The 20755-nt window shown below is 33.4% G+C and overlaps 1 protein-coding gene across 5 annotated transcripts in view; it reads left to right on the top strand.

Moving 5' to 3' along the window:
• Window positions 1–20755, top strand: part of LHX2 (LIM homeobox 2) — a 52762-nt gene that overhangs the window by 12396 nt on the left and 19611 nt on the right. For all 5 annotated transcript variants that reach the window (XM_069748461.1, XM_069748459.1, XM_069748458.1 and 2 more), the window contains exons 2-3: window positions 2356–2558; window positions 3756–4135. In XM_069748461.1, coding sequence (XP_069604562.1) covers window positions 2359–2558; window positions 3756–4135 — 580 coding nt within the window. In that variant the 5' untranslated portion in view covers window positions 2356–2358. The remainder of the gene's footprint in view (window positions 1–2355; window positions 2559–3755; window positions 4136–20755) is intronic.

Consider the following 20755-nt stretch of genomic DNA (forward strand, 5'->3'; position numbering starts at 1 on the left):
TTAATTAAGATATTTTTTCCCCCATTTTTTCCTTTATTTTACCCATCAATGCCTGGTTAGCCATTAAAAGGTATCAACCACTGAGGACTCTCAATTCTAAATATTTTTGCTATATAGAGAGTTTGTATTCCCAGTATTGAGATTTTTCAGGACACTGCTTGTAAAAGGCTTATAGTGAGTTCAGACCAGTGATCTGTGTGAAGTGAGTGCCTCCATTCTGTGTCATCCACATTGTGCACAGTAACATCTGGATTAAGAAACCTAAATTAATTGCAAGGCAAAATCGCCTTATTATTTTACCTAATTGTCTATTTTTTTTTCTCTCCAAGTGTGAGTATTTAAAATATTAGTGTTTAATAAGTCCCCCCCCCCCCAAATTATTTGTTTTGTCCAAAATAAAAATATTAAATTTATTAAATATATTTTTTAGGGACCGATTCTGGTTATTTTAATAAAGGGTAAGATCCCAATTTGCATCTATATATCTCAATAATCATCTCTGCCATAGGCAAGATGTAAGCCATGGCCGGCATTCAAGCCCGGGTTTGGGAGGGGCCCAGGTCTGCAGGCTACAATTATATCAAATCAACGATTAACAAACAATAGTGATAACTGTGGTTACTGCTAGTGCTAGGAATGCTTCTATTACACGCCACAGTAATTATCACAATAATAATAGAAGAGAAAATAATCAATATCTGAGCATAATGCTCTAGTCTCACTGTTAGATGCTACACTCAGACATGTGCATGCAGCTTGAAAAGAAAGAAAAATGCCAAAATAATGCATTTTTATTAGTTTACAAGAGTAAAAAAAAACTATGATATCAATTCTGATCAAAGAACAAAAGTTACAATTTGTATTTTTTTATACATTTTTTTTATATTATTTTGTTAAGTATTTTTAATAGGATATACAACCAGGCAGAGCAAAGGAAACTGACATGGATCGAGTTATCTGAGCTGTAGTTACAAATAATAGTATAATAGCACCAGTGGCTAAATGTTCAGCTATAAGATGCAATTCATTATAGAGCCAAATAAGAAATGATAAACCTAACTAAACTACCTGACAGGAGGCAGAATAAATAAAGCAAGTCACATATTAAAAGGAAAAAATAAATAAATAAATAAATAAATAAAAAAAAAAAATATATATATATATATATATATATATATATATATATATATATATAATATTTGGTATATATCAGAATTAGATGTTACTTTTTTACATATACATAAATATATAAATATCAAGCAATTAATTAAAAAATAGAGGTGGTGTGTATCATTTAATATTATTTATAATATTAAGATAATATTATTGGTGAAGAATATTAAGGTTTTAAAAATACACCTTAAACGGAGAATAAAATAAAAAAATGTGTGTGTGTGTGTGTGTGTATATATATATATATATATATATATATATATATATATATATATATATATATATATATATATCTTAATGTACCTAGACAGGACTCTTTTTCTTTTACATTTTTTTTCCCTATATTTTACCCAGTGTATTTATTTAGTTTGCACTCCTGGGCTGTGGCTTTCCAGGAAATTGCTTATAAAATTATTGAGAGTGAGTCCAGTCTACTGATCGGTATTTCCTGTGATTAGCCGGTGTCTCCAGTGTGAAGCCAGTGACCGTTCTCAGTGTTATTTACACGTGCACAGTAGATGGATGTGGATTAATAAATGCAAATTAATAGATAGAAGCATAATTCCTTGCAAACAGAGGTCAGGGCCAGGCGAGTAAAATATATATATTAAAAATAGAAATATATATACATGCACAGTGCATTTAGCAGGCGTTTGGACACGATACATATATATATATATATATATATATATATATATATATATATATATATATATATATATATATTACTCTGTAATAGGGAAAAATATGAATATATATGTATGTATGTATATATACATATATATATATATATATATATATATATATATATATACATAGGCCCAAAAGTCATTAGTTGAATAAAAAAGAGACTGTGTATATTATTATTAAATTGATAATGAAGCCATTGATTGTCTTGCCCTCACTTTGTGTTAGTCGCTGATGCCAGTGTCAGGAGAAGTTCTGTTTTCTTTTTCTTACAATATAATATAACCTCCCATTGATTTGGTATAGGTCTATTATACACAGGTGGCTCTGCATTGCCCATCTTTCCTATGGTCTCACTGTGTGCAGGAATAAGGCTCGGGGCTTTCAGTGGCGCCAGGCTTTGTTAGTGATCACATTCGCTCCTGACTGTAAGCTCTTGGAGGAGGCTGGTGCAGCGCTGTGTGCGGATATTAATGTCTCCATATTTCCCCCCAGACGATGCCCTCCATCAGCAGTGACCGGGCTGCCCTGTGTGCCGGCTGTGGGGGCAAGATCTCGGACAGGTATTACCTCCTGGCAGTGGACAAACAGTGGCACATGCGGTGCCTGAAGTGTTGTGAATGTAAATTAAACCTGGAATCTGAGCTCACCTGCTTCAGTAAAGATGGCAGCATCTACTGCAAAGAGGACTACTACAGGTACCAGTGCCCCCTCACTGCCCTGCAAGGGGTTAATAGGAATTATCCTATACTATCCATCTATCTATCTATCTATCTATCTATCTATCTATCTATCTATCTATCCATTATCTATCTATCTATCTATCTATCTATCTATCTATCTAATTCTATCTATCTATTATCTATCGGTCTATCTATCTATCTAATTCTATCTATCTATTAACTATATCTATCTATCTATCTATCTATCTATTATCTATCTATTATCTATCTATATCTATTATCTATCTACAGTATCTATCTATCTATCTATCTATCTATCTATCTATCTATCTATCTATCTATATATTATCTATATCTATTGTCTATTATCTATCTATTATCTATCTATTATCTATTATCTATCATCTATCTGTTAACTATCTACAGTATCTATCTATCCATCTGTCTATATATATATAAATTGAAATTAATAATATTAATAAGAAAGGATAACATTATACACATCCCAGGTCCCTGTTATTTCATATAATATTTTATGAATACCGACCTTCACCCCTTACAATATTAAAAACAACAAGTGCTCAACTTATAAAACCCAAACCCACACCAGGTTGTGATTATATCACTTTCTCTTACAATAATACAACCACCACCACCACCATAAACCACTAAAAATAATATAAAACAGAATCCTCTCATTTCTTATAAGCCTACTTTTATTTATTTATTTTTTCCCCCCATAAGGACATATTATAAGTGTTGCTCCTCATAGGCATAGATTTTTTTTTTGCTAAGAGGCATGACAAACATGTTGTTTTATCTCAGATTTTGGGGACCATTGCATACAAAGGGGTACAATCAGATTTTAATTTTCCTTTATGGATTTTGCATAAAGTGCTGATGGTATGTAGAATCGAATGTGCTTGTTAAAGGAACACACATCCCAATGAGTATTCATTACACTCTGTAGCTACATGTAAGCAACTATATACACTACACTATATATATATGTATGTATGTATATATATATATATATATATATATATATATGTATATACTACTTGTATAACACATTTATAGGTGCAGCCCTACAGACCTTATATCAGCACCTTTTCTGGTCCTTTTTGTTCTACACATTGGTCATCAGCCATGAGAAAGTTCTACTGTCCACCTTGATTTGGCCATAACTGTGTCCTTGCTTTGTATTTCCAGGAGGTTTTCAGTCCAGAGATGTGCCAGATGTCACTTGGGGATCTCAGCCTCTGAGATGGTCATGAGAGCCAGGGACTTAGTCTACCACCTCAACTGCTTTACCTGCAACACTTGCAACAAAATGTTGACCACTGGGGACCATTTTGGGATGAAGGACAACCTGGTCTACTGCAGGCTCCACTTTGAGACTTTAATCCAGGGAGAGTATCAAGTCCATTTCAATCACTCGGATGTGACATCAGGGAAGGGTTCAGGACTGGGGTCTGGGGCTTCCTCCTTGGGGCTGCCTTATTACAATGGTGTGGGGACTGTGCAAAAGGGCAGACCTAGGAAGAGGAAGAGTCCAGGGCCTGGTGCAGACCTGGCAGCCTACAATGCAGGTAAGAAACAGCAGTAACATTCTCATTTCTTCCTAATGTTCTGTTTTCCTCTTGATTACACCAAACGGCTTCCATTTATTAAATCTCAACTGATAATAATAGCCTGGCAGGGGATAATTATTTGCATCGAGTGCTGTCAAGCTGATAATTGCAGGAACTAGGATCTTAGCTTTTCTTCCCTTCAGGTAGAAATGCAGTGAATTGCAATAAGGAAAAGGGGAAGAAGCTTCATCAGGGAGCTCATCTGATCAGGCAAAGCTAGCTGCACTGCCTCAGTGAATCAAAACTATAAGATCTACATATGTGTGACTCTTTATAAAAGTACACAAACTCACTAGATAGAAAGATGTGTGCATTGCAAGGGTTAAAAAATAAATAAATGAAAAAGCAATGTAACACATTCAGAAAATAAAACAGCAATGTAACACACTCAGAAAATAAAAAAGCAATGTGACAGACTCAGAAAATAAAAAAGCAATGTGACACACTCAGAAAATAAAAAAGCAATGTGACACACTCAGAAAATAAAAAAGCAATGTAACACACTCAGAAAATAAAAAAGCAATGTGACACACTCAGAAAATAACAAAAAGCAATGTGACACACTCAGAAAATAAAAAAAGCAAGGTAACACACTCAGACAATAAAAAAAAGCAATGTAACACACTCAGAAAATAAAAAAGCAGTGTAACACACTCAGAAAATAAAAAAAAGCAATGTAACACACTCATAAAATTAAAGCAATGTAACACACTCAGAAAATAAAAAAGGCAATGTAACACACTCAGTAAATAAAAAAAGCATTGTACCACACTCAGAAAAAAAAGCAATGTATCACTCTCAGAAAATAAGAAAGCAATGTAGCACACACAGAAAATAAAAAAAGCAATGTAACACACTCAGACAATAAAAAAAGCAATGTAACACACTCAGAAAATTTAAAAGCAATGTAACACACTCAGAAAATAAAGAAAAGCAATGTAACACTCTCAGACAATAAAAAATGAAATGTAACACACTCAGACAATAAAAAAGCAATGTAACACACTCAGTAAACAAAAAAAACAATGTAACACACTCAGAAAATAAAGAAAAGCAATGTAACACACTCAGAAAACAAAAAAAGCAATGTAACTCACTCAGAAAATAAAAAAAGCAATGGAACACACTCAGAAAATAAAAAAGCAATGTAACACACTCAGAAAATAAAAATAGCAATGTAACACACTCAGAAAATAAAAAAGCAATGTAACACACGCAGAAAAAAAAACAAAAAACAATGTAACACACTCGGAAAACGATATTACTAGATTGCTATTAACCCTAGACATGCTGCATTGTGCCAGTCAGGCGATGACACAGGTGTTGCAGGTGCCAGGCCTGGGTAATCAGATGTGAGGGGCAGAGCAGCCCCTGCATCAGGTTCCAGTCTGCACAGAAGCGCTCAATAAATAACAGAAATAGGCTGTGATTGCGGCTTTCCTGACTGTATTTGTGTTAATAATTACACCCAGTAACACAATTCTGCTCCCTGCTTTATACACCACCTCATAAAGAGCAGACCAATTTCCCCTCTAAAATCATACCCAGCAGCCTATGAGTCATGTATGATTATTAATTGTATGTTATTCCCTATGCGAGCTGTTCATTATAAGATATACATGTATACTTCTACATATTGTGGGGAGAATGCAATGTCTTCTGTGAAAAGTTCATTAGGCAGAATAAGAAGTGAATGCATAGCCATCGAGTTTATTAAATATTCCATAATATGTTGCTGTTGGCATTGGCAGGATTAAACTAAGGTCTATTATTAGTGCTATTATAATGACTATAATTATTGCCATTCTTAACGGTGTGTCTGGTTCTTTAGAATCTCACAAGAAATGAAACATTATATTGGTGCAGTTTCGTTTGGAGTAAACGAAATAAAATGAATGGAAAATAGACAATTATAATAATCTGGTTTGTTAAAGTGAGAAAATATTTATTGACCTGATTTAGTGATGGTAAGTGGCACTAGAAAGCTATATGGACGTGGTATAGTTTTTTTTTGTTAGAGTTGTTTTATGTGCATCCACAGGACCGGACAGATAACTTTTGGTCACGGTGGAGTTGTTGCTGCTTATTGTACTGATTGCATATACTGCCTTCCATATGGTTGTAATATTCTTATATTGGCACATTGGTTAGAATGAGAGCTGTTTAAGAAATACATGAATTTATATAGATACATTGATAGAATGAATAGAGCCAGAATTAGAGGGATGAATACATTAAGATTTATATATATCCTAGTGTGTGTGTGTGTGTGTATATATATATATATATATGTATATATATATATACAGTATATATATATTTCTTAGTAGATTAAACAGATGAGTGAGATGGAAGTAGATACACAAAATGGTAGATACTAATAGAAGTATACAGCAGAGGTAAGAGATGATAGATAGATAGATAGCTAGAGATGCAGAAAACAGAAACAGAATCAGTGCAATAATGGGTGCAAATCTGTTTTTAGACCTAAACCATGTCTATAGTAATTATAATCCAAGAATGGCAGCACTCCAAAAGTTCATTGGAAAAGGGAAGATGTTCTGATATCACCTATAAGATATACATTAATAAAAGCATCTTTACTTTTTTTTATTTAACTTTTGGAGTTCTTCCATTGTTGGATGATAGATAGATAGATAGATAATAGATAGATGATAGGTAAAAATATAGATAATAGATCGATAGATAATAGATAGATAATAGATCAATATGGGGTAAATAGATAGATAATAGATAGATAATAGATAGATAGATAATAGATAGATAATAGATCAATATGGGGTAAATAGATAAGTAATAGATAAATAAATAGATAAATAATAGATAGATAGATAGATAGATAGATAGATAGATAATAGATCAATATGGGGTAAATAGATAGATAATAGATAGATAGATAATAGATAGATAATAGATCAATATGGGGTAAATAGATAGATAATAGATAGATAATAGATAGATAATAGATCAATATGGGGTAAATAGATAAGTAATAGATAAATAAATAGATAAATAATAGATAGATAGATAGATAGATAATAGATCAATATGGGGTAAATAGATAGATAATAGATAGATAGATAATAGATAGATAATAGATCAATATAGGGTAAATAGATAGATAATAGATAAATAGATAGATAGATAGATAGATAGATAATAGATAGATAATAGATCAATATGGGGTAAATAGGTAGATAATAGATAGATAATAGATAGATAGATATAGATAATAGATAGATAGATAGATAGATAGATAATAGATAGATATAGATAATAGATAATAGATAGATAGATGGATAGATAGATAGATAGATAATAGATAGATAGATAGATAATAAATAGATATAGATAATAGATAGATAGATAGATAGATAGATAGATAGATATTAAATAGATAGATAGATAATAGATAGATAGATAGATAGATAATAGATAGATAATAGATAATAGATAGATAGATAATAGATAGATAGATATAGATAATAGATAGATAGATAGATAATAGATAGATGACAGATAGATAGATAGATAGATAGATATTAAATAGATAGATAGATAATAGATAGATAATAGATAGATAATAGATAGATAGATAATAGATAGATAATAGATAAATAATAGATAGATGACAGATAGATAGATAATAGAGATATGCAAATTCTACGTAGAAAGAATATGAAGTAGATGTATATAAAGATAAAATGGAATGATCTAGAGATAGTATGGGGAAACATATAAGGATATAATCTGCTGTTATTCTATGTAATGACTTATTATTATGTGATTTTGTGCCTCCTCTCCCACAGTCTTCCTCCATGCTGATGTCATTATTTAGTCCATAATGTCACCTCTCAGGCGGAAATCTGCTTCTGTCAGAAACTTTTTAGAGCAGTAATTTCTGGTCCAGTTGGCACCAAAGGGGTTAACGATTAACCATTTAGAGAACACAGCACTATCTGCATTAATCCTGTTTAGTCCCTGTGTTCTTTGTTAAGGGGGTAAAGAGCCGCCATTGTGCCCCGATAACTGTGCAGGGTCCAGGAGATTTAGCGGGGGCGATTTGGATGTGGATGGATCCTGACAAGCAGAAAATAGCTCAGAAGGGAACTAGGACTTCAAAAAGCCTCTGTCCTCTGTGATGGGAATTCCTCCTCCTCCTCCTCAGCCTGAGAGCTGGGTGAAGACCTGGAGCCCCTGCACAGTGTAAGGTGGGCACACTCCCTGTGCTCCCTGGGGTCCTCACACAGTGCTGGGCATGATGTATGCTGGGCATGTGGCTCCTGCCAATGATTGTGATGATAAACGATTCATGCCAGAAAACTCTGCTCACTACTAGAACTTCCATTACTGGTAGTAGAAGGGTTAATCATCATTATAATACTGGTTGTGGTTAATCTTACAATGTAGTAATAGGAAGAGTAGCAGTAAATATGATTGGAAGTAAAACCAGTAGAAACAATAATGCTAATAATTATAATAGTTACGAGAATCATTATAATTGCAATAATAAATGACAAAAATAACAGTAAAGGTGATCTCAGTAACAGAGCAATGTCAGCAGGAGGAGTGGTAATAATACTGATAATGTAGAAGCAGCAGGTTGTGTGATAGTAGTGATGATAGCTGTGTATTGGAGATATTAATGGTGATAATCTCAGTACACCACTACTGCTGCTGCCTGTGATATAGCCCTCCTGCATTTCTCCAGCATTGTGGCCGCTCACTTACTATATGATCCATCCATGTTGTTGGTTTAATCGGCTATTGACAAGCTGTTTACATAGCAATGGGACATGGAGAGAGGGGGGATTTCTACCTCCCCTGGGGAGCAGTCTTTGGGGGGAATGCTGAGTCCTTTCCATGGACTTAATTCCCAGGGTGGAGAGAAGCTATATGGATTGTATGGGGAAAGTGTATTGTGAGAGGGCTCTGCATTGTCCTGGCTTTAGTTTTCTCTAACTATTGTGAGTTTACTGTTTTCTTCAAGACAATGGGGGTTTAATGTAAGAGGAAATGAGCTCCTGAGTGCTGACTCCATGATGGGGCTGCCCCATAGAGGTAGGTGGGAGCCTGGATGGTGTCCCCACAGCTTCCATGTGCAGTGTACAGTGAAGCATTCAACCTATTGGGTCATTCCACCAGGATGCAAAGGGTTAAGGGAACTCCATAATATTGTGGCTTATTCTGATATTAATAAGAAGAATGTATAATATTGTGAATGCTTCTATCATTTAATCTATCTATCTATCTATTATCTATCTATCTATCAATCAATCATCTATATATTATCTATCATCTATCATCTATCTATTATCTATCTATCTATCTATCTATCTATCTATCTATCTATCTATCTATCTATCTATCTATCTATCATCTATTATCTATCTATTATCTATCTATCTACCTATCATCTATATATTATCTATCTATCTATCTATCTATCTATCTATCTATCTATCTATCTATCTATCTATAATCTATCTATCTATCTATCTATCTATCTATCTATCTATCTATCTATCTATCTATCTATCTATCATCTATCTATTATCTATCTATCTATCTATCTATCTATCATCTATCTATTATCTATCTACCTATCATCTATATATTATCTATCTATCTATCTATTTACCTATTATCTATCTATCTATCTATCTATCTATCTATCTATCTATCTATCTACCTATCATCTATCTATCATCTATTCTATCTATCTATCTATCTATCTATCTATCTATCTATCTATCTATCTATCTATCTATCCATGTGTACACATACGAATTATAAACATTGCTGTTTCTGCTGTTTCTGAGGTTTTTTTTATTTATTATTTTTTTATACCAATTCCCAACGAAAATCCATAATTACACAACGATTATTGTTGGTCAGAAACCTGATACTCTGTAATCATTTTGTCACATGGGTCTTATGACACCCAGGAAGGTAATGGAAATCTAATTAACCCCAGTCAAATAAATATGGAGAGGAAAGAAACACTAAGAATTGAACCAAAATACTACACACATGATTAAAACAAATGGGGAAGTGCTTCTGTTAATTTTAATGGAGAATCTTTAGAATGTAATAACTTTTCTTATAATGGTAAATGTGTATTAGATTAAATAGGTAATAGAGAACTATTGAAATAAAATATTACACAACTCTCAAGAAGTATAACATTCCACTAACTGTAGGACAGGACAGGACAGTGCTCTCTGTTTAAACTCTCCAAAAAATAAAAAAAGTGAATATAATCTAAAGATACATTGTATTAAACAAAATATATATATTTTTTATTTATCATAAATCAATAAATAGGATTGAAAGAAGCAATTGAGCCCCTGTTATTCGAGAGTGACAATGCTTTAATGAAGGTGATGCCTGAGAATAGCAGCTCTTCAGCTCCCCCTAGAGGCACTTTAGGGTATGTGTAGCGCAAACAATATCAGTGTCCATGAGGTTTAGAGAAGATTGCTATAGTCTAGAACACATATTAAACATTTACCCAAAATTCCAAATCATGAGTTTAGATGAACTGATTTATCTGCTCTTAATAAAAATGTTATAAATATAATAAAACAGATTTATTGGAACATATTGTTTTAAATAATAGTCATTAGTAATTTGTATCAATGATATTCTATTGACACAGCATAATGTAAACAATATATACATAAACAGAGGCATTGGGATGGGGACGATGGCAGTGATGCAATCTGTACAGTGCTGCAGTATATGTTGGCACTATATCAGCAACATTAATAAATTACTAAAGTTACAACCATAGGTATGATTAAAAAAAAAGCTTCTTGTTTGTTAAGTAAAAAAAAATCAACAACAACTGGTGTAGCAGTCAATTTAATACTTTTTATTGCATATTTTATTCTATATTTTTTATTTTCTCAAGCTTATTTGCATTTTTAGTAATTTTATGCATTTTATTTATTTATTTATATTATTTATTTTTTTTGTGTTTACCCTCACAATCCAAAAGATGCAGATAGGTTTAATGTGTATTTTTTTTTTTAAGTTTTGCTTAATTTCCACATATATTACTCATTTTCTAGATCCTAAAAAAATAATACCCTGACCGAACTGAGAATTTTAATATTTTTTTTTATGTATGTGTGTTTGGCTTTTCTAGAAATTACTGGTATCTGTCAAAACTGTGCCCACGCCAAGGGCGTTTTCACACACAACATTTTTTTGGGGGGCGGAAAACCGCCTATGAAGTTTTTAATTTATTTTTTTTTTTTTTTAGCCAAATCCAGAAGTAGTTCTATCAAAATAAATATAATTATTTTCCTTCTATTTCTTACTATTATTTTTTTTTATTCGCTGGTTTTGTTTGAAAAATCTGCAGTAAAAATGCAGTTTTATTTTTAATTTTTTTTTTTTTTTTTTTTTTTACAAAAAAATGCTGGGAGTGAAACCACCTTACCAGACTTGACCTGATAAAGTGCATCTGTAAAAATAAATGAAAATAAAAAAAATTCTGTTTGTACAGAGCCAAATGATTCTTTCCTATTTTTTTGTTATAAAAAGCTATAAAAAAATAGGAAAATATCACTAGTATACACAGAGCCTTGAGGTCCTGTCATATGTGTATATATATATATATATATATATATATATATATATTTATTTATTTATATATATATATATATATATATATATTTGTATATATATATATATATATATATATATATACATATATATATCCTGCCTTTTTTTAATAATTATTTTAAATAAGCTGACATTGCATTTGCATCAGGATTGCCTCAGTGTGGCTATTTGGAATCTTGATAAAATCACAAAAAGCAATTTATTTAATATTAATTACAATTATAAAATGTGATATAATAATCCCTTATGATATTTGATATTATTATGGCTTCTCTACACTATACCATTTGCTCTGGAGAAGGAAGGGTTAACATAATCTATGGCTTGCACAGTTAAATAGAATTAACATTTTCCCTGGAGAATCATATTATTGCCACAACTCTTATTTTAGCTTGTGATATAAATGGAATTCAATGTTAATTTATATGAAGGTTGATAAGGAAATGTTAACTTATTGCAATGGAGTCCAACATCCATATTCAGCGCCAGTCCCTTGAGTTCTGCTGACATTAGTAAGTCCCTGAATGATACAAAGTTATTCCATAAAAATGAATTATACTATGAGATAGTAGTTCTCAATATTTTGCAGTTCCTGTGGCATCTCATCCATTTGGTTTAAGCTTTGTATTTTATTTTATATTATTTTTTTATTATTGTTATTAGATTTATTATTTTAATTTTTTTTTTTTAAATTTTTTAAATAGCATTTTTCCACCCCACAGGGTCAGGCTGCCAAGGAGGTGATCTGCCATCCCCACGAGGATCGTTTAGTTAAAATTCCAAACACAAGAGCCGGAAAATAATAATTACACCTTCCAATTTGATAGCTTCCATCCTGAACATCTTGCCCTGTTCCCCTAGTTTCCTAATGACTGTATCTTGTATTGTATATGCAGATTACTGCGTCCTGGGTTGAATGAATCATAACTAAAAAGTGTATTTAATTTGTTATTCTTTTTAATAAAAAAAAGGTTAAAGAGCAGAGAAAAACAAAACAATAAAAAAGAAAAAAAATATATAATTTATAGTAAACGTGTACGATAATATACAATCAATTACATATATACTATGGCTAACCCCTTAAAATAAAAATATTATGTGTGTGTGTGTGTGTATTAGCAAATGAAATTAAGGAAAAAAAATAAAATAAACAAACAAACAAAACACCCAAATCTCACTGAATACTAAAAAGATAGGTGAACAAAACATTTATAAAACAAGAAAAATATTCAAAATATTAAAATATTGACTAGTAGAATCAAGTAGATAATGTTGGAATTCTGCTCCCTCCAAAAAGAAGGATGGAATCAAAATATCAGCTGAATTCTTCAAGTTTTCTTAAATTGATCCAAGTGGTTAGAATGATAGAAACCTGAATTCCCCAAAAAGTGTTTGTTCCTTAGAAAAGTATGAGAAAAATAAACATAAAAGAGTGGATCTTTGGATGAATGGATCCCATTTATTTCCATCCATGGAGCTTAACTGGATGATATATAGAAAATTAAATAAAAATATTCATAATGTCCTTGTGTTTTTTTTTTTTTACCCATTAAATAGAATCAGTTCTTAAAAACTGATGTGCATCTATCAAAAGTGTGAATGTGTCCCATATTTAGATCAGAGTTTCGATGAATTTTGTGAATCTGGATCTGATCACACCAGAATATATCCACACTAGTGATTTTTTTTGTAAATTTATAAATTAAAAAAAATCAAATAGAAATGCCTTATTGGAAAAAACTCTTGTCCCTTTTATATTTTTTCTTATAAAATAACTACATCAATGCATTGTATACCAGGCGAACTGAGGCAGTGTTATTTTACACATTGGTAAGATGTCTTTAAAATCCTTTCACAGATAAATTGGCATTTTTTTTTTTTTTTTAAAAAAGAGGATTTTGTTTTTACATCTTTCCCTGTTTTTTTCTTATTTTTTTTTTATGAATTGAGGAACAATTTATTAACGTATTATTTTAACAAAATACTGCAAACATGGTGTTATTGTCAAAATAAGAAATAAGAAGATAAGAATAAGAAATAAGAAATGATCTCTCAATAAATTATATGATTTTAATGCACAAAAATAAAAAAGTCATCTAAGGCAACGAAAGCTTATTAATGAGCACACACGCGCGTGATCTAGATTTATCAAATGTTTCTTTTAATTGTAAGGGAAAATATGTCTCTAGTTTCTAAATTCATAGAAATTTGATAGAACAAAACTACTAATATATTTACATTTTTACTAATAAAGAAATGCACAATCTTAAATAGCAACTAGCATAAAAATATGTTATGAAACTATTATTAATTAATTAAAAATGTGAAGTTATGCTCAGTGCTTGTGATTACACCAATAGGACTTGATTTCTAAAAATACAATTAATTCATTAAAATCGACATCAGTGTTTCCTGTAAAACCATCTTAAGGTCAATGCAAGGAATCTTAATTTTTTTTTTCTTCTTTACATAATATTAATATTATCCACAAATACGGCAATACATTATGCATGACCTTATCAGAGGCTATTTAATGAGTTAATTATATCTGTTCCCACAGTGGCAGACATAATGCAGTATCATTGCTGCCAAGCTGTCATTCTTACACCAGGACTTGTAATTAACTCTGCCACGTTTGATGGAGGTTTAATGGCTTGGCATGGCGGATGAGTGACTCTGCAAGTTTTCAGTCTGTAAACTTCCTTTTGTAATTTCTTTCTTAAATCCTTTACATGATGATCATGTGATTTTTTTTTTTTATACCTTCGCCTGTTTTCTTATAGAAAGTAGATACTTATATAATACATTTAAAAGGCTGAGGTGTTATATACCAGCTACACCCAATAAACATTGCACTTGTAGCCACTTCATACTTTCCCCTGCGACTGAAATCCATGAGGCCAGCTGTCATTGCATCAAATCAGTCTTCATGTATCAATCTGTGTATGACCAGAGTAAAAATGGCATTATTATTATTATTGGGAACAGAACATGCATCCTAATATTGCACTACACCATTTACACCCATGTTATTGTCAGGCCTGATATTTAGCTATTTTTGGAGGTGGGGCTTAAAAGTGTTGCTATATATATATATATGTATATATATATATACATATATATATATACATATACATATATATAGAGAGAGTTATATATATAGTTTTATATATATACATAGTATATTTTCTGTTTATATATAATATTTATTTTTAGATATATTTATATATTTTAATGTTTGCATTATATATTCTAATATGTGTTTTTCTTGATAAAGGCTCAACTGCTGTTGAGCTAAAACATTGCCACCTGTTCACATGCACCAATAAAGACACCAGTTTTTTGCATACTTTGCTGTTGAGTGCCACCCACTTTATTTTGGTATCTATCTATCTATCTATCTATCTATCTATCTATCTATCTATCTATCTATCTATCTATCTATCATCTATCTATCTATCTATCTATCTATCTACAGTATCATCTATTTATCTATCTATCTATCTATCATCTATCTATTATCTCTATCTATCATCTATCTATTATCTATCTATCTATCTATCTATCTATCTATCTATCTATCTATCTATTATCTATCTATCTATCTATCTATCTATCTATCTATCTATCTATCATCTATCTATTATCTCTATCTGTCATCTATCTATTATCTATTATAGTATTTGGTGCCCCAAATACTCCGCAGTGAGGGACACTCACTTCAAGAGGCTGTCTGATCTCCTCCCAGATTTCACCTCCAAGGAGGAGGAAGAGAAACTGCCGATAATACTGGGGGAAGAGGAAAGTGCAGTGGCCGTAGCAGCGGAATATGTCAGTGCCTGCCACAGACTAAGAGGAGCCTGATATGTCATGGACTCCCGTACCCCAACACTGGACATATCCCTATCCCCCGACTAAAGAGCCCGATATGTCATGGACTCCTATACCCCACCCTGGAAACATCCCCTATCCTCTAAAAGGAATTTGATATTCCCTGGACCTCTATATGCCCCCCCTCCCCCACCCCCGTATTTTTACCATATGCTTTGGCAATGCTAACATGTACTTAGTCCTGCCAATAAAGCTCATTTGAATTTGAATTTGAATTATCTATCTATCTATCTATCTATCTATCTATCTATCTATCTATCTATCTATCTATCTATCATCTATCTATTATCTCTATCTGTCATCTATCTATTATCTATCTATCTATCTATCTATCTATCTATCTATCTATCTATCTATCTATCATCTATCTATCATCTATCTATCAATCTATCTATCAATATAATCTATCTATCTATCTATCTATCTATCTATCTATCTATCTATCTATCTATCTATCATCTATCTATCAATCTATCTATCATCTATCTATCTATCTATCTATCTATCTATCTATCTATCTATCTATCTATCTATCATCTATCTATTATCTCTATCTATCATCTATCTATTATCTATCTATCTATCTATCTATCTATCTATCTATCTATCTATCTATCTATCAATCATCTATCTATTATCTCTATCTGTCATCTATCTATTATCTATCTATCATCTATCTATCTATCTATCTATCTATCTATCTATCTATCTATCTATCTATCTATCTATCTATCTATCATCTATCTATTATCTATCTATCTATCTATCTATCTATCTATCTATCTATCTATCTATCTATCTATCAATATATATATATATATTTCTATATCCCCCCCTCTCTCTCTCTCTCTCAGGAATAGTAATGAAAGTGGTAGAATCAAACACTGATTTTAAAATAATAGCAATAGTAATGGTATACTTTAACTGAGAATCATCATAGCAGCAAAAATAATAATGATAATAATAATAATAGTATCATTATGGTGCTTTTAGAATTGAAATTTAGTGTTAAAAGTAGAACATGCAGTAATAATTATTACATGTTGGTAGAAGTTGTACTAATAATTATCGTAAGTAGTAACAGTGGTGGTAATAATAATAATAGAAGTAGTACTCATGAGCAATAATATAAAAAAGTAATCGTGGTAGTGGTAAAAGTAGAAGTTGTAATATTAGCTGTAATAAAATAGTACTAGTTGCAGAAGCAGTAGTAATAATTGTGTTAATGGTGGTACCAGTGCTGATCCTCCTCTTACCACTATTTGTGCACTTCTGGTCTCCAGCATTGTGGCAGTGTATTGTGGCACTGACCGGTCACTTACTATATGATCCATCCATGTTGTTGGTTTAATCGGCTATTGACAAGCTGTTTACATAGCAATGGGACATGGAGAGCGGGGGGGGGGGGGGGGGATTTCTACCTCCCCTGGGGAGCAGTCTTTGGGGGGAATGCTGAGTCCTTTCCATGGACTTAATTCCCAGGGTGGAGAGAAGCTATATGGATTGTATGGGGAAAGTGTATTGTGAGAGGGCTCTGCATTGTCCTGGCTTTAGTTTTCTCTAACTATTGTGAGTTTACTCTTTTCTTCAAGACAATGGGGGTTTAATGTAAGAGGAAATGAGCTCCTGAGTGCTGACTCCATGATGGGGCTGCCCCATAGAGGTAGGTGGGAGCCTGGATGGTGTCCCCACAGCTTACATGTGCAGTGTACAGTGAAGCATTCAACCTATTGGGTCATTCGTGGTATTAAACTCCTTCCTTTCTCTACCAGGATGTAGGGAGTTAACAAGACTGCTGAAAAGTAATATAATAAATACAGTAAGCATTTATTTTCTATATATCTGTTATCTATCTATTATCTATCTATCTTTTATCTATCTATTTTCTGCAGGTGCTTATCCTAAAATTAGAATATCATCAAAAAGTTAATTTATTTCAGTTCTTCAATACAAAAAGTGAAACTCGTATATGATATAGAGTCATTACAAATAGTGATGAACAAGTATACTCGTTGCTTGGGTTTTCCCGAGCACGCTTGGGTGATCTCCGAGTATTTGTCAGTGTTCGGAGATTACTTTTTCATCACCTCAGCTGAATGATTTACAGCTACTAGCCAGCTTGATTACACGTGGGGATTCCCTTGCAACCAGGCAACCCCCACATGTACTCAGCCTGGCTAATAGCTGTAAATCATTCAGCTGAGGCGATGAAAACTTAATCTCCGAACACTAACAAATACTCGGAGACCACCTGAGCGTGCTGAGGAAAACCCGAGCAACGAGTATATTTGCTCATCACTAATTACAAACAGAGTGATCTATTTCACGTGTTTATTTCTGTTAATGTTAATAATTATGGCTTACAGCCAATGAAAACCCAAAAGTCATTATCTCAGTAAATTAGAATAATTAACAAAAAACACCCAAAAAGGCTTCCTAACCACTTAAAAGGTCCCTTAGTCTGTTTCAGTAGGCTCCACAATCATGAGGAAGACTGCTGACTTGACAGATGTCCAGAAGGCAGTCATACACACTCTACAAGGAGGGTAAGCCACAAAATGTCATTGCTAAAGAAGCTGGCTGTTCACAGAGTGCTGTATCCAAGCATATTCATAGAAAGTGGAGTGAAAGGAAAAAGTATGGTAGAAAAAGGTGCACAAGCAACTGGGATAACCGCAGCCTTGAAAGGATTGTTAAGAAAAGGCCATTCAAAAAATTGGGGGAGATTCACAAGGAGTGGACTGCTGCTGGAGTCATTGCTTCTAGAGCCACCACACACAGACGTCTCCAGGACACGGGCTACAAGTGTCACATTCCTCATGTCAAGCCACTCATGACCAATAGACAACGCCAGAAGCGTCTTACCTGGGCCAAGGAGGAAAAGAACTGGACTGTTGTCAGTGGTCCAAGGTGTTGTTTTCAAATGAAAGTAAATTTTGTATTTCATTTGGAAATCAAGGTCCCAGAGTCTGGAGGAAGACTGGAGAGGCCACAATCCAAGTTGCTTGAGGTCTAGCGTGAAGTTTCCACAACCAGTGATGGTTTGGGGAGCCATGTCATCTGCTGGTGTAGGTTCACTGTGTTTTATCAAGACCAAAGTCAGCGTAGCCGTCTACCAGGAAATATTAGAGCACTTTATGCTTCCCTCTGCCGACAAACTTTTTGGAGATGGAAATGTAATTCTCCAGGAGGACTTGGCTCCTCTCCACACTGCCAAAAATACCAATACCTGGTTTACAAACAACAGTATGTCTGTGCTTGATTGGACAGCAAACTCGCCAGACATTAACCCCATAGAGAATCTATGGAATATTGTCAAGAGGAAGATGAGAGGCACCAGACCCGAAAAAGCAGACAAACTGAAGTCTGCTATCAAAGCAACCTGGGCTTCCATAACACCTCAGCAGTGCCACAGGCTGATCGCCTCCATGCCACGCCACATTGATGCAGTAATTGATGCAATAGGAGCCCCGACCAAGTATTGAGTGCATTTACTGAACATACATTTCAGTAGGCCAACATTTCGGATTTTAAAATCATTTTTCAAGCTAGTGTTATAAAGTATTCTAATTTACTGAGATGTCTGTAGGCCATAATCATCAACATTAACAAAAATAAAAACGTGAAAGAGATCACTCTGTTTGTAATGACTCTATATAATATCTGAGTTTCACTTGTTGTATTGAAGAAATGAAATCAATTTTGTGAGAAGCACCTGTATATATATTTTTTGTCCATTGTGTGGTTAAAAATAAGTGGATCATACTCTCATTTCAGAGTCACTGTGGATCTCGCACAGGCCATTCCGGAGGTCTCTGTCACCTCCAGAAGAGGTTTCTACCCTGTTCGGAAATCCTAACACTGCTGCAGTCTGTAATTGGCTGCTGCAGTCAGGTGTCTAAAACAGCTTGTCATCCAATGAAGTATTCTTGTCGCCTGACCACTGCAGCCAATTATAGGTTGCAGTGGTGCTGAGACTTATGAATGAGGCAGAAACCACTTCTGGAGCCAGCAGAGACCTCTGAAATGACCTGCTCATCGGCCTGTGCTAGATCTGTGGGGGCGCTGGATTGCCTTTTTTAATCAATGTGTCGGACAGCCCCTATAACTCATGAATACGTCATTGGAGTGTAGGGGGAACGTGGAGGAAACTCATCCAAGTATGGAGAGAACTCAATGCAAATATTGTTCTAGCGATTCTATCTCATCTGTATGATATGCTTCTTAGCTCATCGCTGCTCTATAGAGAAACTGAACCCTGATACTTATATCTGTATGTAGGACCAGGAGTGGAGATATCATTTGTGCAGCCTATGTAGCAGCACAGGGGCCCCAAAAGTAAGGGGCCCTTCTTCCACCTCCAAAGATGCAAGGAGCTTCTGTCATAGTAGAACTATTGGACCACAAATGGCCCACATACTGTTCTTGCACAGGGGCCCATATCTGCCTGTGTCCAGCAGTGTGTACGACCTGTTGATATCTGTATTAATGATTCTGCAGCGCTGCAAGAACATCTTTTCCATAAATTTCATGGTGCAATAATGATACTTTACATCAATCCCTAGGAAGTCTGCGCTTGGAAAGCACTTACTTGATTTGATATACTCCTGTTTTACTTGTATTATTGAGCTTTGATTTGTTTTACGTGTGTTAAATATCTTCTCATATTGCACCATAAACGTAAACCACTCATCACACTCTTACATAATATCAACAATTCTGGAAAAACAGAGTCACGGCTGCTTACACATCGCTATAAATTCTACCAATAACATATATTTGATGTTTCTATCACAATATTATATTACTTTACCTTATTTTGTGTACTGTAAGAAGAAAACAGTCCTATGTGAAACCATAACTAGCACAACTCGATTGTGCTACATCTATTCATATTATAAACTAATTGGATCTCCTGAAACCTCATGTATGCAGATTATTTGTCTGCTGAGATGTCTGTGTAAACTGTATGTTGCGGCATTTCAACAAATGTAGATGTAGCAGAACTGACTTTGTGAATGCAGAAGAGCG

This window comes from Ranitomeya imitator, chromosome 2 (genome assembly GCF_032444005.1).
Source record: "Ranitomeya imitator isolate aRanImi1 chromosome 2, aRanImi1.pri, whole genome shotgun sequence".
NCBI classification, from domain to species: Eukaryota; Metazoa; Chordata; class Amphibia; order Anura; family Dendrobatidae; genus Ranitomeya; species Ranitomeya imitator.